Source organism: Penicillium brevicompactum (assembly GCF_028827555.1).
Source record: "Penicillium brevicompactum strain IBT 35665 chromosome Unknown utg000003l_segment0_segment0, whole genome shotgun sequence".
NCBI lineage: Eukaryota > Fungi > Ascomycota > Eurotiomycetes > Eurotiales > Aspergillaceae > Penicillium > Penicillium brevicompactum.
The window spans coordinates 3292477-3314636 of record NW_026623206.1 but is presented as its reverse complement, the minus strand read 5'-3'; the positions used below and the strand labels follow the sequence as shown (position 1 = coordinate 3314636).

Below are 22160 nucleotides of genomic sequence, written 5' to 3'. Positions count from 1 at the left end.
GAAGATGAGAAGCTTAGAGAACAAATGAGACACCTTTTTGGGTCATCGAGTATCGTAAATTGACCTAATTAATGCTCCGTAAGCGCAAGGCTGGGGATTGACCACAAATTAGCCCTCGAAAGGGCCATAAAAGGACATTTTTAGCCGCAGCGGGAGCCCCGCGATCGTCATCTCTCCGATCACCCAACATGTCCACTGTCAACGTGGTTGATAATACGCTGCAGTATTCTCATGGAGATGTCACGACTGTGATCAAGCTTGAAGATATTCTCTGTGTGTCAAGCAATCCCTCAAGCCATAATGTACTATTCTTTTGCGCCGAGGGCGATCCCAAAGACGACCCCGAGCGTGTCCGTCTGAAGAAGATTGAGCTCGAGTCTCTTCCCACTGAGTTGGTTCCATTAAAGGCCAGCGTTCCTACTCATCTGAACAAGGAGACTGCCGTACACGTCGTGATTTCTACGGGATCGGGCACAGGAAAGGCCAAAACAGTCTATCAAGATGCGATACAGCCATTTCTGACACATCTCGGTGTTGAGTATTCGGTCCACGAGACTGAGGATCCAGAGACAATTCCCCATCTAGCTCGAACGCACTTCCTGGAGCAGGCTCATCGTGGCATTCCGCAAACCGTCATCCTCCTCTCGGGTGATGGGGGCCTGGTGGATATCCTCGATGTCTTCTATAGGTCCAACACCATAGTCAAGGTTCCTCCGAACCTCGTGCTGATCCCCTGTGGCACAGGAAATGCCATGGCCAGCTCTATTGGATTACGCTCGGGTCCCGTACCGGGCCTTTCTACATTACTACGCGGGTCTCCATCTCCCGTGCCTGTCTTTGCTGCTGAATTCTCAGCCGGCAGTCAGCTCGTTGCCGATGAGGGTCGCCTATCGGTGCCAATAGACCAGAACAATGAGACTACGTCACATACGTTATGGGGCGCCGTTGTCGCGAGCTGGAGCCTCCATGCGGCATTGGTGGCTGACAGCGACACTGCGGAATACCGCAAGTTTGGAGTCGAGCGATTCAAGATGGCTGCCAACGAACTACTCTACCCCTCGGATGGTGCCCCGTGCCATCGGTTCGCGGGCAAGATCACGATGACTACCTCGGAGAGTCCAGAGCAGACCCGCCAGCTGGAAGAGCTGGAGCATATGTATGCCGTGGCCACGTTGGTTCCTCGGCTTGAGAAAGAGTTCTTGATCTCACCGGGGTTGGAGCCTCTCAGCGGACAGATGAAGTTCATTCGGTTCGGCCCTATGTCACCAGAGGACGCGATGCAATTGATGACTCTCGCCTACCAAGGTGGTCAACACGTGCAGCAATCCACAGTGACCTATGCCGACATTGAGAGACTGCGGATCGATTTCCAAGAAGATGAGGCGAGATGGCGACGCGTGTGTATTGACGGAAAGATTGTGGTTGTCGAGAAGGACGGCTGGGTGGAACTCCGCAAAGAGCCAAGGCGATCACTGAACCTGATTCATTGAGGTCCTTTTAGAGAGAAATTCGTTATTCCCGCTATTCCGACGAGAATTGTGAAATAGAAGAGAAATAGATAGTTCGCCGATCAGCGAGGGTAATCATGTGTTTCCCGCCATTCCCGCTCAGCCACACTCTGCGAGGTCGCTCAGTACTTCACTCCCAGTCTCTTCCACTCGCAGAAACGAATTCTTTCTAGGTGGACCTCCCTTATCATGGAATCGAGCAGATTCGATGCTGATCACTGCGCGCACGTATTCGGCCTCCCAGACCCCCGATCAAGGCGCAACGCGATCTCACTCTGAACGGACATCGCGGTATCATACCCTCTCCGGGTGGCGGACAGATCCGGTGGATGCCCGAAACGCGACAGAGATGCTGCTCGTTCATCAATTTGGGACTGTTCGCGTAGGAGAGGTGGTCAGGTGAGTGTCGGATGCCCAGACCTTCCCAGTCCTCTTCGGTCTCTGGTTTCAAGTGCTAAACAGTCGTGTGACCCACCAGGTATACAATCACATACACGCCAGCCGCCGATCCCATCCTACCTATTCCCTCTGATCTCTTCGTTCGCGTGAGAAATACCTCTGCTATCCCGTTGCGTGCCGCCTACCTCCATGGCCCGTATACACTGTACGCTGCTTGCTATCCCGCGCAATTCGACCCCAACACCAAATATGAGAAGCAAGGAATCGAAGGAAATCCACAATATGAACCATATCTCAAAGCTGGAGGTGGCTGGGATGCCACCATCAAGATACCGGCTCACCTCCAGGACGCGCATAACTTTGGATCCTCGGGCCAAGATGGACCGACGCGCGAACACAGCGTGACATGGATCGTTGAGATACAATCTCAGGTGATTTTCTCGAGCAGTGCAGCGGTTCACTTCGAGTTACTAGTCGGCCGGGATGAGAAGTCCTTATCATACTTTTCCGGCGGCGCATGGAGCAGTGGGAATGGTCCTCCGGGGAAACTACTAGACCATTGGCGACCGGACGCCAGAGGCCAACAGGCACTTGCTTCCAAAGGAGTGTACTCGAAGGCTATCACTGTTCATGTCGATGATACAAGCAGCTTGTGGAACAGCCCATCGCTTCCATCTGTCAAAGAGGCTTCTGATATGACTGAGCCTGAAGGTGTAGGCCGCCAGCCTTCAGTTGATAATACGAGTTCGAGGGAGAACAGGAAACCCTCAGCAAAACCGAAGAAGAAAAAGAAGAAGGTTCATCTCGTATTGCTAACACACGGATTGCACAGTAATCTTGGCGCAGACATGCTCTTCCTCAAGGAAAGCATCGATGCAGCAGCACGAACTTCGCACAAGAAAGCCCACAAGACTAAAACTCCTCATGTGGACCCCAAGGGACACAACACCTCCGGGTAAGTAAGGATCATGAATCACAGGCGGCTCTGGCTTGGATGTCCGATCTTACATCTGCTAATCTCTCTCTGTGTAGTTCTCCCGCGGACGAGGCTGACGACTCTGACGACGACGAAGAACAAGTCGTCGTGAGAGGATTCTCTGGGAATGCTGTTCGAACTGAGCGCGGAATTCAATACCTCGGCAAACGGTTGGCCAAATACGTCCTGCTTCTCACATATCCTGATCAGCCCTACTTTCCTCTGAAAGGCCCGAAACCAAGTCCATTCTCTAGACCTTTTAGTGCTCGCAAGGACAGACCACAGCCATCCTCCGCGTCTGGCCTTGGGACAGCTCAGGATGGTTCCCAAGCAGACGCAATGGACGATCATGCTTATCAGATTACAAGCATAAGCTTTATCGGTCACTCTCTTGGAGGATTGATCCAAACATACGCAATCGCCTACATCCAAAAACACTCCCCGAAGTTCTTTGATCAGATCAAACCCATCAACTTCATCGCTCTTGCAACTCCATTCCTCGGTCTGAGCAATGAAAACCCCTTGTATGTTCGATTCGCTTTAGACTTGGGCTTAGTTGGACGTACTGGGCAAGACCTGGGACTGAGTTGGACGGCACCGAAAGTTCGAAGTGGTTGGGGAGCCATGATAGCAGGCAGGGGAGATGCTTCCAAGGACCCAAACAACTCCGATCCCGGCTCCAAGCCTCTTCTACGGATTCTACCTTGTGGCCCTGCTCACGAAGTCTTGAGCAAGTTTCAACATCGCACCGTCTATTCCAACGTGGTGAACGATGGCATAGTCCCATTGCGGACATCTTGTCTGCTTTTCTTGGACTGGAGAGGTCTGGACCGAGTCGAAAAGGCGAGGAGAGACAACGGTATTGTCGGAACTATGGCAGAATGGGGATGGGCAGAGTTGACCGGAGCCAACTCCAAGTCGCCGCGGTTTGGACGCTCAGATGAGGAATCACCACTGAGGCTCTCCACCACGGATGCTGCTCCCCAATCCCGGTCCACACATTCTCTCGGGGTTGCAACGAGTCCCACCGGTGATAATGCAAACAAAAGCCCGCTTTCTCCAAAGCCCGAGCAATTTCTGGTGCCACATCACCATAATGCGTCTCAGAGGAGTGTTCCAGACAGTGCCTCGGAGAATACGCCACTCGGTCCACTGGACAGCTTCCTATCAATGTTTCGTCCCAAGGACAAGAAGCCTCAAGGGAAACAGGCAAGAATCTACAGCCGGAGTCAAACTCTGGGGTCCCTTGAAACCGATCTTGAACATTCGCCTCCTGCTGCTCCCGGCCACTCGCATGAACACGAAGGAGTGCATACGCCTCCGAAAACGACATTCTTTGAGTCTGCGGGAGACTTGTTAATGCCACCTCTTCCTCCTGCAGACTTCATTCTGGACCCCGCCGCACGACCTCGAACAATCTTCCATGATCGTGTTTACCATCCAGAGGACATCCCCATGCCTCTGCCGGTAAAGCGACGTACTCTGAATTTTGGCTCATTGCAAGGCAACAAAGCGAAGTCTGCGCCCGCCTCTGCCACTCAACACCAACCGGGCACGGGCAGCAACCCAGGCAATAGCGGGAGTGGCCTCAAAGTTGAGGAGAAAATCGCGAGGGCCTACCACCGTGATTTGTCGTGGCGCAAGGTTCTTGTTCGTCTTGAACCCGATGCTCACAACAATATCATCGTGCGACGCATGTTTACGAATGCTTATGGCTGGCCTGTCGTTAAGCATTTGGTTGATACCCACTTTGGTCATGCCCCTCTCGTCGAGGTGGAGGACTCCATGAAGCAGAATGTGGACAGGGCCAAATCGCCCGGAGTCGGACCGACAAGCTCGGGCGACGAGGTGGAGGGACAGTCTGATTCTGAACCTGTGCCACCTCGGATGACTCGAGCAGACACAGACATACTGTCGAGTGTCTCTGGCCTCTATGTGACCGAAGATCAGTCCTATACCCGTGATGCCGGCTCTCCCGACAATGATTCCCTGCGGACCTTGAGTGCTAGTGAAAGAGGACATTACCCAGAGGTATCTAGGCAAGATTCGGCACGATGGACAGACCGTGAGATTGATGAAGACGATGACTGTGATTCTGGACTGGAGGACAGCAACGCTGGCTTCCGGTGGTCTCGGAAGAAATAGCATCTAGACGCTCTTGTATATACTACCCTACCCCATAGATCTATACCCTGTAATTACGTGATTTTAACGCTCCTCGCCTTCTTCTGTCGATCTAAATTTGAACTGCTCAATATTGCAATGGGCCCTGGATATAACTCCAAAATTCCTCTGCCAGTTCCTTCTGTCCCGCTCCTTCGGGCGACCCGCGGATCGCAAGGTATTTCCTTCCGTCCAAGCGAGGCTCCCAGTTTCCGGGAGAGCCATCTACCATGATGCCACCGGCTTCAGACAGGATGACCCATCCTGCGCAGACGTCCCAGGCCCAACATCCGCCTTCCCAGTACATATCCAGCGTGCCGTCGGCAACCGCACACAGGTTCAGCGCCGCAGAGCCCAAGCTCCGCATCGCACGTACCATAGCTCCCCCGTGTTCCTGGGACTGACCCAATTTCTCGAATGTCCGGATCTTGGTCTCCCAGTTGGTGCCACTGCGATCTGAGCCCCATTCCACGGCAATCAATGCATTCTTCAGCCCTGCCAGCGGTTCAACGTGAGAGCCCTTGAGTGGCAGACGGGTTGTCTGATTCAGGAAAGCTCCTTGGCCTTTGATAGCGGAGTACAGGGTTTTGGTCGATGGATTATAGACCACTCCCACGGTGGGGACTCGGCCGACGGCGAATCCGAGCGACACACAGGCGAAGGGGAAGGCGTGCACAAAGTTGATTGTACCATCAATTGGGTCGACAATGAAGGTAGGAGCATCTGTCAATGGGCGAGCTGGGTCGTAGGTTTCCTCCCCGTGAAATCTGGAGGAGTCTGTCAGAGGATGAGACGTCCAGCAGGACGTTCAGACCTACTCATAATCAGGGTATTTCTCCCTCAGCGACGTGGAGATCATGTTCTCGACTGCGCGGTCATACTCGGTGACCAAGTCGGCGCCTACACGTACCCATCAGCTCTGTCTTCGGGTCTGTCATCTCGGGCCCTGTCGCCTGAACACGTACTGTTCTTCTTCGAACCTGTGTCATTGGTTTCTGGGAGTGCATTGTTAATGATGTCTCCGGCCTTGAAGGCCAATGAGATCAGGAAATCATGGATCTCGTTCAAGTTTGGAGTGGCCATGGTGTGGTGTTTGGTCTAACATTTCCCCCACGGCGGGGGATCCGGAGCCCGCAAGTATAGCGCGGACGTTACCATATAGTACCAAGACGTCTACACTGCTTCAGGGCGTGTTCTTACTGATACTATATGAGCATCTTCAATCAATCTGAAAGACGACATAGTATATATATATATAATCAATTTTATAATAAGTGAGCAAGTAGAGTAGAGACCGTAGAGTATCGTTAGTAAACCGAATCTCCGCGTTTCCAGTGACGTCGAGAATCCCCCGAAAACCCCCCACTTCCAAAAAAAAATTTGAGACTCTCCCCCTCCTTCTCTATTGAAGACAACACTTTACAACCTCACACAAAATGCCTTCTGAACTCGAAGAGGTATGCGCTACCCTCCGATCCCTATGAAATGGTACTGACCTTGGACAGCTGGTGGAATTCCTCCACCACGGCAATACCCAAATTCGCCAAATCGGTATACATAACCCCCGCGACGCCCCTTGGCCTTGATCTGACTGAACCAGCGGCCGAAAACCTTGTCGGATTCTCCACTGCCCAACCGGAGCTGTTCAAACGTCAACAATTGCTCCCTGTCCGCGACCTGAAGCTTTTGGTCCGCGATTATCCTGTACGTTGCGCCTGGTGGAATAGCGGGACCAAGCTGATGTGTGTGAGATAGCCCATTGCGAAGAATGCAGTGACCATGCTGGTGAATCTGTCTGGCGACGAGGAGGTGCTGAAAATCCTGGCCGACGATGATAAGCTGCTGGAGGATCTGCTTTTGCGACTGGTAGTAAGTGAACGCGGGACTGGAACATACAACTGCGCAAAAGCTGATAGGGTTAACGCAGAGCGAAACGGACAGGAGTGCCGACGAAGTGGCCATGCTGCTGGCAAACCTCGCCAAGTCCGACAAACTGCAGAGACTCTTAACTCTCAAGCGCCAGGCTCCTAAATCTGTGTCGACCTCGGAGAATGCGATTGATCAGATCATGGACTGCTTCGTCAAGGGCGCGGAGGGGGCACTGAACAAGCACGCCAACTACGACTATCTCTCCTACCTCATTGCCGATTTGTCCCAGACGGAAAAGGGCCGGGCCTATTTCCTGGAGCGCCAGGAATACGACGGTGTGGTGCCCATCACCAAGTTGACGGTGTTCACAGAGCACGCGAGCAACATTCGGCGAAAGGGTGTCGCATCCACCATTAAGAATGTGGCCTTCGAGGTCGATTCGCATCCGATGCTGTTCGACGAAGACGCGGCCAACCTGCTTCCATACTTGCTGCTCCCACTGGCGGGCCCCGAGGAGCTGTCGGATGAGGACACCGCGGACATGCTCCCTGATCTCCAATTGCTGTCGCCGGACAAGCAGCGCGACAGTGACAATACCATCCTCACAACGCATCTGGAAACCCTCTGTCTTCTCACCACCACTCGGGAGGGTCGCGACCTGATGCGAAAGGTCAAGGTCTATCCTTTGATCCGTGAGACGCACCTTCACGTTCAGGATGAGAACGTGCAAGAGGCATGCGATCGCTTGGTCCAGGTGCTCATGCGCGACGAGGCAGGTGAAGGAGAGGACGCGGAACAGCCCGCAGAGCAACCCCAAATTGCGAACGAGGATGACCAGGTTGTAGAATTGTTTTGATACCCTTATGAATGATAGAATAGACCAAAAATTGGGGTATATATGTGAAGTCTTGTGTATAAAAAGAACAAATCTTGGAGCCGATGCTAAGTGTATAGTAGAACGATGTAGTATACGAAAGTAGCTCTGGTATTTTATGTGTAATTTACATCGGTATTTGCAATACACCACCGATCTCGTCCGGGCGGGTCTCCCGACTACGACTCTAGCCCAGTTCTTCACTAGCTCTCTCTTTCTCTCCCCTCTGATTCACCCCCAATTGACGAACTTGAGCTACTGTCCGCGCTAAAAGAAAGATAATACCGGTATTTCGTCATACCCATCCCCACCACGACGACCAATATTCCGCTGCGGACGCGGAAGCTATCTTGCCCCTCCCCGAGGCGCGAGTGGCTTCCCGCTGAAAACACTGATTCACATCCCAATGATTGTAACGATGGAGATTGCGACTCAGATGATCCTTTGTCACATGTGAATGAAGGTTCCGCTCCAGATTCAAGGGCCTTTATGTCGCAAGCCCCTCTGCTCCGCTCGTCACCCACGGGTTCGTCATATGGAGCATTACAAGATTCGGACTCGGAGGACTCGAGGGACACCCCGCACATTCAGAACACCCCCAAAGCTCGACTACAACGTGCAAGCTTCGAAAATGGCGGAAGCTCCTCACATGCACAGAGCCGCGGCTCCAGGCGGTCGTATTCTTTCGGTAGGCGACGGAACAGCATGTATGCAGAAAGACACAAACGTCGTCCCTCGTCTGCCACCTCCGACGTGGGAATGGGTGCGGACTCCAAATATTCCTTTGCTACGGGGTTGGCGGTACCAGGCAACCCGGTGATGCAAGAGACCCCAGTGTCCTCGCCATATATGACCAGTGAAGATGATGAGATCCTCGACATTGATGATGACGACCCCAAAGCTCTCGACGAGGATCCTCCGGATAATTCACCGTACGCGCAGGTGCGAGCTTCGGTTCCCGCAACGGATAATGTCTCTCTCTCGATCAACAGTAGGTGTCCTGTTTTGTCTTTGGTATATCTACGGTGTATCTAACTATGTTCAGCGCCTCGAATGTGGCTTCTATCACTACTATTCTCCTTGACAGGGTCTGCCGCTAATCTCTTCTTTTCTTTGCGATATCCGAGTGTCGCCATTACTCCAATTATCGCACTTGTCCTAGTGCACCCGCTAGGCAAGTTCTGGGATGTGGCCTTCAAACGAACTGGCGATCCCTCTGAAGTCTTCGAAAATGGCTCCCTTCTTCACCGGGAATCACAGTCTGACGAGATTGAAACTACTCCACTCCCGTTGATGTCTCGAGCCAGATTGTGGTTTGGCCAAGGCCGTTGGAATGAAAAGGAGCATGCTTGCGTCTATATCAGCAGTAATGTTTCATTCGGGTTTGCCTTTGCTACTGATGTGAGTGCCAACGTAGCAACTACTTTTCCTCTTACCCTCAATTCTAATCCCGAATCTAGGTCATCGTGGAGCAGCACAAATTTTACAAGCAGGACGTTCCGATTATATACCAGCTTTTGCTCATCATATCTACCCAAGTCCTGGGATATGCATTTGCGGGACTTACTCGAAGATTTCTCGTACGGCCATCGGCTATGATCTGGCCCGGAACGCTGATGTCTACAGCAATGTTCTCCACGATGCATAAATCTGTGAACAAAAAAGCCAACGGATGGAGCATCTCTCGATACCGATTCTTCGTCGTTGTCTGGGCGGGCGCTTTCCTTTGGTACTTTGTTCCGGGACTTCTGATGCCTGCTCTAAGCTACTTCAACGTGATCACATGGCTGGCACCTAAGAACGTTGTAGTCTCAAATCTGGTGAGATCTTTATCATCCCTACTTGTCAAATTCCATGGCCTTTTCAGCTAATTCTGTCTAGTTTGGTGTTGCTTCGGGCCTCGGGATGTTCCCTGTGACCTTTGATTGGGCGCAGATTGCATACATCGGCTCCCCGTTGCTCACACCCTGGTGGGCTGCAGCCAACATCGTGACGGGACTGGTGGTGGTCATCTGGCTTGCCTCCCCGATCCTCTGTGAGACACAATGCCCTCGCCTCCTTCCTGGGGTTTCATGCTAATATACATTGTTAGATTACAAAAATGTTCTATTCTCTGCCTACATGCCTATCCTTTCGACAGCAGTCTTTGATAATGCTGGGCGGCCATACAACGTGAGCCGGATCTTGACCACAGACTTCTTGTTCGATCAAAAGGCCTATGAGGACTACTCTCCGGTCTATCTGCCTATTACCTATGTGTTGTCCTATGGGGTTCAATTTGCGGCTCTCACTTCGCTTGTGAGCCACACAATTTGCTGGTACGGGAAAGACATATGGCACCAAACCAGAAAGGCATTCGAAGAAAAACAGAATGTTTCCAATGGGGAGGCTTACCAACCCCTTCGGGGAGAGGGTACTGCAGGCAGACAGAGCTTTGACATCTCGAGGCACAGTTCACACGACCCTGGTAGGGAAGTTCCATTGGCGGGAGAAGACGTCCACTGCCGCTTGATGCGGCGCTACAAAGACGCTCCCCTTACGTGGTATCTTCTTGTCCTCGTGTCTATGTTGGCGATAGCCACATTCACCGTGGAATAGTAAGTTTTTCCCCTTTGGCCTCTTTTCGTTCTGATGCTAACATCAAACCTCCAGCTATCCCACACATCTCCCTTGGTATGGGCTTCTCTTAGCTCTCGCAATTACCAGCATCTTCTTCATCCCGGTTGGCATCATCATGGCCGTCACCAACCAACATAGTAGCCTATATCTGATCTGTCAGCTTCTGTGTGGAATTGCATTTCCAGGCAGACCCGTGGCAAACATGATTTTTGTGACCTACTCATATATCAGTTCAGCCCAGGGGATCAAATTCTCATCCGACCTCAAGCTCGGTCATTACATGAAGATTCCACCCCGAATTCTGTTCGGGGTGCAGATGATGGCGACCTTGGTATCCAGTCTGACGCAAATTGGGGTGTTGAACTGGATGTTCAGCTACATCCCAGGGCTGTGTACCCCCGAGGCTATCAACGGGTTCAACTGCCCCATCGCCCGAGTACATTTCAACGGCAGTATACTGTGGGGAGTGGTTGGGCCTCAGCGCTTCTTTGGTCCCGGGGGTCTATATCGACCTCTGGTGTGGGCGTTCCTCCTCGGTGCTGTGGCCCCTCTCGGGGCGTGGCTCCTGGGAAGACACAGCAAGAAGAGCTTCTGGCGTCTAGTCAACTTCCCTATTCTCTTTGGCAGCCTGAGTTGGATTCCCCCTGCCACTGGGCTGAATTTCTCCATCTGGGCACTGGTTTGTTTTGTATTCAACTACGTGATTCGAAGGAGAAGGACCGCTTGGTGGGAGAAGTACGCCATGACGCTTTCCGCGGCACTGGATTCGGGATTAGCCTTTGCTGTAGTGGTGGTCTTCTTTGCTTTCATCTACCCAGGTTGGGTTGATGGGTTCAAGTGGTGGGGGACGGAGATCTACAAACAGGTAAGCCACGTACTCCGATATTTTTGTGCGGACGCTAACTGTGACTTCAATAGGGATGTGATTGGGTTGCTTGTCCATACAAACCTCTTGAGCCAGGTCAGACATTTGGTCGATAGGATTGAGGACTTTATAGGATCCATGGATCTATACAACGCTTAGATGTAAATGCACTTTGATGACTAATGAGATGAGATGAAAATGAAAAAAAGGCAATACTTCCCCCGTGCCCTTTCAAGAATAGACGAGAGATGCAAAAACAATAATCATCATTCCGACATGGGTATTCCATACTTGACCAAACATCTGCTTCCACACGCTGAAACGGTGTTCCTCGGCGGTGATGTCGAAGTAGTCATTGACGGGCCCAGTCTGGTATACCACATCCATCGTCGACTTCTAGGTTGGATGGACCCAAATTGTGATATTTTGGACTATCAACCTTCTTGCGATGAAATCAGTCGCGGAGTAGGGAACTTTTTGCTGGAGCTCACCCGGCTGCGTGTGAAAATGTAAGTGGCTGTGCGAGAAAGACTCGGTAAATCCATGCGCTGACATTGCTCGACAGACACAAGATATGCTTTGATGGAGCCTTACCTATTCCCAAGCGAAAGGTACGCTTAGCTCGGATAGAGAAATCACGGCACCGACTGACTTTGGCTCGTCGGAATCTACCACTCCCAGCTACATCGCGGTATCGCGATGTCTTGTCGACTGAGCCCGGGCAGGTCTGGTGTCACCGCGGCTTGCCGCGTGGGAGAAGAGGACTTGCAGAGAACCCCTTCATGGTCTCAGCTGTATGCGAAGATCTACAGCACCGATGGAGTCGGGATGCCATCCAGAAAGAGATCAACCCGGACATCACCTGTCTCGGGGAGAGCGAGTATCCCTGGGCAGACATTACCGTGATGATGCCTGGGGAAGCAGACGTTGAGTGTGCTCGCGTGTCAAAATTGACTGGCTGCGCAGTATTGACCGATGATTCTGATCTTCTGCTTCATGATCTTGGCTCATCTGGCGCGGTGTTGTTCCTGGACTCTGTTCACTCGCCCACGCGCGTGTGGGACCCGATCGAGCCACAGATTCAAGGATTGAGAATATGCCCCCAGGATCTTTCACGTCGGTTGGGCATCACAGATATTCGTCGTTTCGGGTTTGAATTGACCAAGGATCCTCACCTGCGGTTCGCAGACGCCATCCGTCGTTCGAAGACCGATTCCACCGAGACCTCATCTGGTTATTATGACTTTCTTCGGGAATATCAGCACTCTACCGACCAAGAGTTGTCTTGTAGATCCAAGCAGCTACCGCCAATGGATCCGAGGGTATCTGAATTATACTGGCAATATGCGGTTCCCAACACCTACTGTTCCGATGATAGTCTGCATGTGTACCTTGGGATTCTGAACGAAGACCCCGGTAGACGGTGCGCCTGGGAACAAGGCCGAGCCTATAGACGTCTCGGTTACTCTGCGCTCAACCTCTCCTTCAAGAGTCAATTTAAGACCATAAGTGAATTTGTTCGCAGAGGCGGAAGGATTGTGGCCGACCAAATCGAGCTGGACGAGACATCAATCGCGTCAGACATGGACCTCTTACGCCAACGTCTTAAACAAGTTCGGGAAATCTTTGGCTCTGGCGGAGAGAGCTTTTGGTTCTTCTTTGCCCTTTACGAGATCTATGAAACATCCAACACGGTACCTAGTGGTGAACAGCTGGAAAGTTTCCTCTCCAGCGGTTACTTGAAAGGAGGTACTGATTGGGCAGACATCCACCTACTGGCTCAAATCCAGGCAATCCTGTACTCACTTCGGATGCTGCAACAGCTACTTCATGTCGCAGCTCTGAACGACTGCAACCTATCACTTTTGGACGAGTTACCCCCACTACACATAATGATGTCGCGGCAAAGACTGGTCCAAAGCTTTGGAAATACGGAGGTCTTGCGGCATATGGTGTCTCAACTGTTGATCGCCTACAACACGTAACCACCATTGCTTTTGCTTGTGCGGTGGTCAGGCCCAAATGAAATGAACCGACAGAAGTATTCTTAGCCAAACTATCACCAGCGACGGTCTATGCAGTTAGAACTGCCAGATCAGCAATCTATAAATCATATTGCTAAGCACTCTGTTGCTCAGGTCCAAATATTCTGACATATTCAAGGTGTACCGGCCTCGTCTGAGAGGCATATAGCACAGCAACCCCGATGTACAAATGGTTAGGTAACTTATGTCCAGTGTCCAAGTGGATGTATGCTGCCCTTGACTGCGGGCAATGAATGCCTCTTAGAGGCATAGGGTTGAGTGAGAGAAAAATAAATGAATTCATGTGCCTGTTTTCGTATCATTCGCATTGGCATAACTGGCGGGTATTATATCAAATTCGCAACAAAAGCATCGCTCATTTCTCGGGGGCATCAGGGAGTCGTTCGATCACGTATTTTCCACGCGCAACGCTCATTATGGGTGCACCTGGAATCTTGCTGTTGGCTACGTGTTAGAAGTCTGTATAATAGTAGCAGCGGGATGGATTGTGAGCGTACCGAATTCGTCTCTTGAGATCACGATCGTTGGTCGCCACAATGTAGACACGATGCTTGATCAGACGATCCACCAAACAGTCATCGGCATATGTTCCCTTGTGGTCACACTTCACTCGCTCGAAGCGAGGATCTTTGGCTACACGGAGTGCGAGTCGATATTTGGGGCCGAGCTTTTCAAGTTCTGCAAGAACGCAGTCGGTCACGATGGGGATGCATTTGGCATAAAGACAGTCCATCATTGTGGGGATCACCTCCAATTTATGTTGGATGGTGTGGGAGATGAAATTGGTATCGACCAAGACTGAGTAGGGTGGCGCGAGGGCAGTGTTGTATTGGAAGAACATGGAGGAAGGCGCCTGAGGACTGTAGTCGAGATGAGCGGAGTCCGGGTACTTTGAGTCCATTATTTCGGCATGCTTACGCTTCTCTGACCAAATCATCTTTGGCTTGCTTGCCTTTCTCGGTCTTTTCTTGGTTTTGTTTCCTTCGAAGATCAGCACGTGGCAGCGAAGGTGATTGAGGCCACTTACAGCCGGTTATCACGCATTGAAATGGCTCTCTTGGCCAGCGCAAACTTGCGCGTCTTTTTCTGGACTCCCATAATGATGTGTGAGGATGTGAAGATGTGAGGTGGTGAAGAGAAGGTTCCGAGGGTTTTTTTCTTATCCGCCGATCTGAGTTCTTATCGGTTGCTGACTAATATTCACATCACTACATCCGCCCCGCAAACACTACTTCTCCTCTCACAACAATATATTCATCGGCGCGCTGTGCTTTGGTAGGTGAGACTTCTTTATGCTCAATTGATGGACCCTCTACAAGGGCGGTGATTTTTTCACCGAGGGCATCCTGTACCAGACAGCCGATGATAGTAATCTTCTTGCATTCCCTGGTTATTCCACGCACTGGAGAAGAGTTGGAGCCATGAATGATTCAATGCGCCTCTATTGCTATGTTTCAATGATCCTAATGGCTGTAAGCCTGCGTCTACCTCAAAAAACGATGCCTAAAATGATGGGCTTTCCAAGGTTGGTCCTATAGATCTACATTCTTCAACAACGCGATCTCTCCATCAACTACATGTATCTATAGAGTAACTCGGAGGTGATACCAATCCATTATCTTTACGAACTTGAATCAAATGACACAAAACAAAACCAAAAAATGAACGGGTTGCCATTGTGCCGAGATCTACATCAGCCCTTTCATCTCATTGGCAATTCCATACCCATGATCATTCCGATCACCGCGTCCCTGAGCGCGCTTCTGCTCGTCTTCCCTTCTGATGCCCGTCACCTAATTACGGAACTGATTCACCATCCCCAGAACCTTCTGGAAATGGGCCGTAGTGACAACTGTCACTTGAAATTCATCATCTTCCGGATCTTCTTGCTTCTCGAACTCCGCCAGTGTGATAGCCGTCTGCAGTGCATTGCGAATATCCCGCCCGTTGAGTTGCGTCTCACCAGCGGTATCGAGAATCCACTTCTTCGCGCCCAGTTCGATCTGGATCTTACTCGTGCGATCAGCCTTCAGTTTCCGGAAAAAGCCATTCCAAACTTTCCGCCGCGTTTCTTCATTGAGCTTCTGGTACTCAATTGCGATATGGATACGTGAGATGAAGGCATCGTCTATCTGTCCGACGCGGTTTGTGGTCAGGAAGAGGAGACCCTTGAAGTATTCCATTCGCCGGAGGAAAGCTATTGACGGGTCATCATTAATGATCAGCGGGACTATAGCTCAGACTGCAACTTACCTGATACCAATCCATTTCGAGCGAGGTCTCGATTCTGGCGTCGTTCAAGGAAGACATCTGCTTCGTCAACGAGGAGTACGGCGTTCCATGTTTCCGCCAGATTAAACCAGTGCACGAGGTTCTCTTCAACCAGTGTCTCGACCGTACCGATATCAGCCACTGTGAGCGTAAGGAGTGGTCGGTGCAACCACTCGGATATAGCCTCTACCTTTTCGTTAGCTATGTTGCCTATGGGATCATCTACGACTGACGTACCGACTGTGTAAGTTTTTCCCACCCCCGGAGGACCTGTGGACACTAATTAGATTACTGTATCACCGGGGGAATCGGTCAACGAAAAGATACCGTGTAGTAATATGATCTGCCCAGAGCCCTTTCCCTCTATAAAGTCGACCGACCAGTGCTTGACATGACTATTTTGGCGGTTCGAGAGAGCCTTGATAATTTGCAGCTCGCCCGGACCAATGATCAGATTTGAGATAATCTCATCTGATGGCACTGATTCTTGGATATAATCGAGGGAGATTAGGACTGAAGTCGTATTAGTGTCATTCCTATTGCATATCGTAAAAAAGTCCCACTCCACTGTTTTGTTCCGAGAGCAAATGCCAGCGCAACGGGGCATAGAAGAAGGAGTTGATGCTCGGTGAGCTTATGGGTGACGTGGACTCTGGGCTCCATGTCAGGCAATTCGGTGCCCTGATACTCGTGCACCTTCGTCGGACTGATGCCGGCGCTATCACCCTCTGGCTTTGCGTAATGTTGCCCGGAATTTCCGGTACGGTCATGAGCGAGCTCCTGCTCTTGGGCGGCCTTTTCAGTCGCCTCACGTTGAATGGCCGCCAGACGTGCGACTCCCTTGGCCGCCCGTTCCGAGTGTCTATCGAGAAAACGGTTTTCCAGGCGAGCGATTGTCTCGTGCTGTGCAGGATCTGTAGGCTGATTGTGGCTAGCATGTTGCTGCTCCAGGGCGGTTATTCCAAGCACCTGAAGACGTGCAGTTTCCTTGGCCTCTCGTTCGGATCGGTCATCCGAGATCAATTTTTCCAGGCGGGCGATCTGTTCATCCTTTGCAGCCTCCGCTGCCGATAGGGCGTCCTCTCCATTCTCTGTATTATCTGCAGATGGGATAGTGTTGAAGGGCCGATCCTTGTTGATCAAAGTTCCATCGTACTCTTGGAACCGATTTGAATAGTCCTTGACGTGCGAAGAATTGGGACGTTGGCGTTTAGGGTCCGTGAGTCCTCTCCAGTGGTCGATCACCACCTTTCCAACGTACTATCGGAAAGTCAGTGACCGATTAAATCACTCCATTGAAGCCCCGTGATCTACCTCTTGAGCTGTTTCTTTGATTGGCCCATTGTAGTCCGCAAGAAGATTACCCTGACGAAGCGCCTTGAAGAGGATTGCGCTCCGGCGAATGATATGCCTGCGTCGCTCGCCAGCGTCTTGTGCATCCCAAATGGAGATTGGACACACCGAAAGACTGGTGACTTCTCGAAGTCCAGAGTAGGCGCGCACTTTTGCGGAGATCAAGCCTCGTCGGAGACGAGACCCGTCGGTCTCTAGTTGCCACAGATCGACGAGCCACCACTTGACATTCCCACTCCCCACGACTTTGTTGTGATTGGCACCATCGGGTTTGACATCGATCACAACTGCTACATATATTGACCCGTCAACTTGAACATAGACATCTGTCCCGGGTTTGAGAAGATACCAGATCTTGTCAAAGGCCACTTGGGGCACAGGATCAGAAATATGTTTTTGATATGTCAGCATTAACTCTTGATAGATGGGTCGGAGGAAGTCCACAAGATGTTGTAGATGGTCCTTTGTCCTTTCAATCGATTCAGTGCTGTCATCATGCTCACTCTTGCAAGTAGGTACCGGGGCATTTCCCTCGGCCATCGCCTCTATGGAATCAAAGTGATGAAGTAGAACGGCAAAGGGCTCTTGAATTATCAGACCCTCTCTCATTGATTCATCGAATAGCATCCCATGAAACGAGGGATAATATTGAACAAGGTAACCGAGTGCGTGGGCGAGAAACGGAGATCCCACCACAAGGCACCGCGTAGACACCCGTGTGGGATTTAACATATCCAGCCGAGGTGAGCCCGTCATGGCTGATGAGCTGTCCGTCTGGATACCCGCCTCAACGAACGTGTCAATCACAATGACTGCGCCGCTCCACTCCACAGGTCCTGTCACATTGTTCTCCGGCTCCGTGGGTTGCTGAGTCGGAGGGGCGCCAACGGAAAGCTCGATGGGTCGATCGTCGATGTACGTCAGGTCAGGCTTGCGAGAACCGAAGTCACCGTTGTCAGGGATTTTTCTTCCCTCCAGATAGACCCGGGCATTCCAAGTGACTGGTAGGTGCTCTGGCTTTGTATCTTGATGTGATCTGAGCTTGGTCAGATCAACGACGGAGAGACCCTTGACATATTGTGCGACATGTTGGGAGCCCATATTTGAATTTGATTTTCCCGATAGGAATCAAGAAAGGGAAAGGGGGAAATGGGAGCTACATTGTGTGCAGGATGAAGCTCCTAAGTAGCCGATAGCTGCAACTGTACAAGCGCAGAGAAGTGATGGTGTTGACATGGGTCGGGCCGGTCGACCCCCACCATCTGACAGGGTTCTTCATGGACACCTCAGCCCGTTTTCGAGTGCGGACTAGACCAAGGTGAGGTGCCCTGCAGGTGCCAATTCCTGACCTTTTCCTCCAACGGAGTCAAGGGTTCCAGAATTCTTACAGGTAGGCCTCAAGAAAACCCAAGCTCGAAGCCCAGCACAGCCCCTCAAATAGGCTAGTTTTGAGCCCTACTTACTCCCTGTAGAAAACGAACAGAGAAAACGAAGGGTCCCGAGTGGCTTTTGAATGAGGCGAAGCAGGACACGTGTTGATCCACCGTAAAGTGCATGGAGGGCCAAGTCAAACAGGTCAGAAGGCTGGCTGTCAGCCTGCATTTCTTGCAATCCATCTTCTGGCAGCATGGAAACTTGGAGATCAATTGATTGATCAAGTGGTCGGATTTAAACATGAACAGAGGCCGACAAGCAGAGCCCGGGGGGATACCTCGGCGGTTCAGCGACATCTCGCACTCCTCACCGGGGGACCCCCCCCAACCGTGCTCTGGCGATCAAGGCTGCGTGCGACCAAGCAAAAGAGCGACCGGAGTCACTGCAAGAGGAATGGGATCAATTACTGCTAGAAGGACGGGAATTGGCTCACGAATCTGCCCCAGATGAAGAGGCCACTCTATTGCATCAAAGCCGGCGACTCCACGCGGCATGGAGCAAGTTTCGACGCAATCTCCCCGAAGACCAGCAGATGCAGCTTGGGGACCATGAAAGACCAGATATCCAATTTCTCGTGGCCACAGTGACCAAAGCATCCGCAACATGGCAGTCGGGGCGAGAAGCAAGCACAGTAGGCAAGGTCAAATCCAAATTTCAAAGGCTCTGCGATATCTGTGAGAATCATAGTTCACTGCTGGCAATCATTCCCAAAGATGAGAAGTATGTCAGCCTGCTGACGGGGTCTCTCTCTGCCATCGTTCAGGCTACCATCAACCACCAGAATATCGCCGAGGGGGTGGCTGATACACTCGACGATTTGGGTCACGACATTGACTTCTGGAACAGGCTGATGGATGAGCATAAGGAGATTCCTGCTCTTCGTCAATACATCCGGGAGCTTTATGTCGTTGTCTTCGAGTTCTTCACTGAGATATTCAACAAGTGGTCCAAGTCCAGCTGGAAACGCTTACTGACCAGTTTCGATGAAGGCGCATTCAAACAACTTTTCACGTCCAAGAAAGACCAACTGTCGGTCATTGAGCGCCGCATGGAACGTCATGTCAGCCTCGATTTCCGCCACCGCACGGTCTGGGGACTAGAGAACATAGAGAAACTCATGGGGAAACTCTTAGGCAACTTCCCGCGCCAACTCGACGAGCAAAGATTGTTCCTCGACGAATTTCTTCAAAAGCTTCAAGTGCAACAATCGTTCCCTCTCCAAACACCCCAGCCAGTCTCAGTCACGAGTATGATCACAGGCATAGAGGGTGATGACAGTGAACCCCCATACCCAGAAGTCGAGGCTGATCCAGCCCCGCGAACGCATTTCTGGTTCATCCGGACCGAAATACAGGCAGAGCTGGCCATTTTCACAAGTCAGTGGATGAATCAAGTTGATCACTTGATCCAGGCCGCTCGTCAGTCATCGGTTCTTCAGCTGGAAGATGAGGTGCATTATCGCCTGGGGACATGGCTGCAAGGCCACAAGTCAGATAACCTCTGGATTAAAGGGCCTCACGGCGTTCCTCGGCCCAGCCCAAGTTCCTTGACTGCAGTGTCTCTGGCGGCATTGGCACGGACTAACAGCATCCCCTGCATCATCTACTTTTGCACCTTCGCAGACCATCACCACTCAGAGTTGCCCCAGGGGGTCAGCCTAGGTTTATTTCTTGCCTCCGTTGTGACACAGCTGGTCCAACTATTACCAGCTCAAGGATACGCTGGGATGGACCTCTCTCCTACACGTTTTGCTGCCCTCGCGCGGGGCGACTTGGGGGTGGTCGAAACACTTCAGCTGATCAGGGACGTGCGGAGTATTGGTCCAAGGTTGGTGTATGGCTTCATAGATAACTTCCAGGTCCTGGAGGATCGGTCCGACGAAGCCTATACCCGAGACTTTTTGAAGACCATCGCGACACTGTGTACGCTGAATCGTGAGAGTCACCTCCCAGAAAACTTAGTCACCACGAACAATAAGGCGGTTGCAGGGACGAAAGTATGTTTCACCTCGGAAGGATACGTAGATGGTCTGGCGCAGGCTGCAGGGCTGCAATTGATCGATACGGTTGACTTTGACCTTGTTACGAGTGTTTCTATGGAAGACGTCGGCGAAGAAATTTTATGGGAGAGGGACTGAGAGGGATTGAGAGGGCCAGTGAGCGTTTCAGGCTGAAATCCAAGACGCGACTGTGGACATGGCCGAGAAGAAGACAAGCAGGCAGAAGAGACTGGAAAGGCAGCTACTGTTTCTTATCTTGTCCATACGAATGAAAGTAACCTTGGAAGACAAGATGAAACAATATGTTTTTATTGAGTGAAACTGTATTACGAAATCATTTTAGTACCGATGATGTGAATATATACAACCTCTTGTCAAAATCAATGAAAGCTTTGGTTGATATATTTGGACCACGGGTAATCCTCATGACCATCGGATCACCTTGTCACTAGAGTATTTCAAGGGACCAACCTTCCAACCCTGAGGGTAGTTAGTCTATCTAGGGATCAAGCCTTGAGAGGATGACCTTTATGGGTACCTGTAAGTTTATAAATAGGGGACTGTTAAAAAACACCCCCAGTGGATGTTCCACATTCCTTTGGATAATACAACATGTCACAGACCAGGAGCTGAGAACCTATTGTTTGTATTGTTTGCATCATGTATTTTACTAGTTAGATCATGTGATTACAGCCCCTGCCAAGAAGGACTGAGATCTATGTAATAAAAGACAGATTTTCACACTATTTTGAATAAACCCTACATGGCATCTAAATAGTCCAAAGATATTAAGGGCTAAAGCTTTATTGATTTAATTAGACTAGACCAATATGCTGTTTACAAAAATCTTAGAGAGAGAAAGAAGATATTATATGGTCGGGCGCTTTTATATAGGATATTAGGTTACATGTCATTATAGGATCTTCTTATACAGGAGATCCCTCTGGAGTTGCTTGCTACACTGCGCTTAGTAATCCTCGCTTATCGATGATTCCCTTGTATTTACCCATAGCTTAGTTTACTCCGAGGTCCTCCTCTTCATTAAATCCTTCTTGATTTTCTAAGAACCCTATCTATTATTATATAACTAGGCTAGATCTCTAATATTAGGATTTGATCTTTAAAAATAATATAAAAGAGGTATCTTATTAGATTGTAATAAACTGTGATTAAATAAATACAAAACCTTTAAACTAATAAAATAAACGAATATTAATAAGATTTAAAAGAATAAGATATTTATAATATTAAATTAATAAAAGAAAATCTTTATATAAATTATTAAAAATAGATTTTTTATAAATATATAATATTAGTGTTAATTTTATATCTATCTTTTAAAATATTTTAATGAAAAATAATATAACTATTAGCTTATAAATAATAATAAATCTTTTATAATTAGCTATATTAGTTATATTACCTAATATATCTTTTTTTTAACTAATATATCTAAATATTATTAAATTTAATAATAATAATTTAGAATAATATCTTCTCTTTTATATAAACTTAAAAACCAAGTTAATAATAAATAAATATTATTATTTAATCTTTTAAAAGTAAGTCTATTATATTTTTAATAGATTTTAAAAATTATTAGTTAATATATTTATATTTAAAATATTTATATAATTATATATATATATAAATTTAAAAAAAAAAAAAAAAAAGATTTTCTTTAATTTTCTTTATAAATTTAAATAATTAATAATTATTATTAGAGATATTAGTCAACTAATAAAATAAAGGATTCTATTTCTATTAATAAAGATTCTAAAATAT

At 49.7% G+C, this 22160-nt stretch overlaps 10 protein-coding genes across 10 annotated transcripts; 7 read left to right on the top strand and 3 right to left on the bottom strand.

The window, feature by feature from the left end:
• Positions 1 to 188: 188 nt before the first annotated feature.
• N7506_005127 (uncharacterized protein) lies at positions 189 to 1490 on the top strand (the record flags this gene model as incomplete). Its single annotated transcript, XM_056954421.1, has 1 exon — positions 189 to 1490. One exon carries the CDS (start codon positions 189 to 191, stop codon positions 1488 to 1490), a length of 1302 nt encoding a protein of 433 aa, XP_056813310.1.
• A 226-nt stretch (positions 1491 to 1716) lies between these two features.
• On the top strand, positions 1717 to 5028 carry N7506_005126 (lipase ROG1 family protein; the record flags this gene model as incomplete). Its single annotated transcript, XM_056954420.1, has 3 exons — positions 1717 to 1907; positions 1987 to 2862; positions 2940 to 5028. 3 exons carry the CDS (start codon positions 1717 to 1719, stop codon positions 5026 to 5028), a joined length of 3156 nt encoding a protein of 1051 aa, XP_056813309.1.
• Positions 5029 to 5134: 106 nt separating this feature from the next.
• Positions 5135 to 6129, bottom strand: N7506_005125 (inositol monophosphatase family protein; the record flags this gene model as incomplete). Its single annotated transcript, XM_056954419.1, has 3 exons — positions 5135 to 5813; positions 5865 to 5946; positions 6012 to 6129. The coding sequence occupies 3 exons, from the start codon at positions 6127 to 6129 to the stop codon at positions 5135 to 5137; spliced, it is 879 nt and encodes a 292-aa protein (XP_056813308.1).
• Positions 6130 to 6531: 402 nt separating this feature from the next.
• On the top strand, positions 6532 to 7771 carry N7506_005124 (protein HGH1; the record flags this gene model as incomplete). The annotated part of the gene is made up of 3 exons (XM_056954418.1): positions 6532 to 6750; positions 6802 to 6915; positions 6956 to 7771. The coding sequence occupies 3 exons, from the start codon at positions 6532 to 6534 to the stop codon at positions 7769 to 7771; spliced, it is 1149 nt and encodes a 382-aa protein (XP_056813307.1).
• A 136-nt stretch (positions 7772 to 7907) lies between these two features.
• Positions 7908 to 8246, top strand: N7506_005123 (uncharacterized protein; the record flags this gene model as incomplete). The annotated part of the gene is given in 2 exon segments (XM_056954417.1): positions 7908 to 8049; positions 8068 to 8246. The coding sequence occupies 2 exon segments, from the start codon at positions 7908 to 7910 to the stop codon at positions 8244 to 8246; spliced, it is 321 nt and encodes a 106-aa protein (XP_056813306.1).
• Positions 8247 to 8278: 32 nt separating this feature from the next.
• On the top strand, positions 8279 to 11389 carry N7506_005122 (uncharacterized protein; the record flags this gene model as incomplete). The annotated part of the gene is made up of 7 exons (XM_056954416.1): positions 8279 to 8780; positions 8835 to 9190; positions 9250 to 9609; positions 9671 to 9824; positions 9882 to 10386; positions 10442 to 11273; positions 11327 to 11389. 7 exons carry the CDS (start codon positions 8279 to 8281, stop codon positions 11387 to 11389), a joined length of 2772 nt encoding a protein of 923 aa, XP_056813305.1.
• Positions 11390 to 11549: 160 nt separating this feature from the next.
• N7506_005121 (PIN and XPG domain-containing protein) lies at positions 11550 to 13258 on the top strand (the record flags this gene model as incomplete). The annotated part of the gene is made up of 2 exons (XM_056954415.1): positions 11550 to 11782; positions 11839 to 13258. 2 exons carry the CDS (start codon positions 11550 to 11552, stop codon positions 13256 to 13258), a joined length of 1653 nt encoding a protein of 550 aa, XP_056813304.1.
• A 415-nt stretch (positions 13259 to 13673) lies between these two features.
• Positions 13674 to 14416, bottom strand: N7506_005120 (rRNA-processing FCF1 family protein; the record flags this gene model as incomplete). The annotated part of the gene is made up of 4 exons (XM_056954414.1): positions 13674 to 13755; positions 13816 to 14178; positions 14237 to 14299; positions 14346 to 14416. 4 exons carry the CDS (start codon positions 14414 to 14416, stop codon positions 13674 to 13676), a joined length of 579 nt encoding a protein of 192 aa, XP_056813303.1.
• Positions 14417 to 15111: 695 nt separating this feature from the next.
• Positions 15112 to 18043, bottom strand: N7506_005119 (ATP-binding protein; the record flags this gene model as incomplete). The annotated part of the gene is made up of 6 exons (XM_056954413.1): positions 15112 to 15515; positions 15572 to 15775; positions 15827 to 15859; positions 15917 to 16102; positions 16153 to 16849; positions 16904 to 18043. The coding sequence occupies 6 exons, from the start codon at positions 18041 to 18043 to the stop codon at positions 15112 to 15114; spliced, it is 2664 nt and encodes an 887-aa protein (XP_056813302.1).
• A 453-nt stretch (positions 18044 to 18496) lies between these two features.
• N7506_005118 (uncharacterized protein) lies at positions 18497 to 20513 on the top strand (the record flags this gene model as incomplete). Its single annotated transcript, XM_056954412.1, has 2 exons — positions 18497 to 18517; positions 18627 to 20513. The coding sequence occupies 2 exons, from the start codon at positions 18497 to 18499 to the stop codon at positions 20511 to 20513; spliced, it is 1908 nt and encodes a 635-aa protein (XP_056813301.1).
• Positions 20514 to 22160: the final 1647 nt, after the last annotated feature.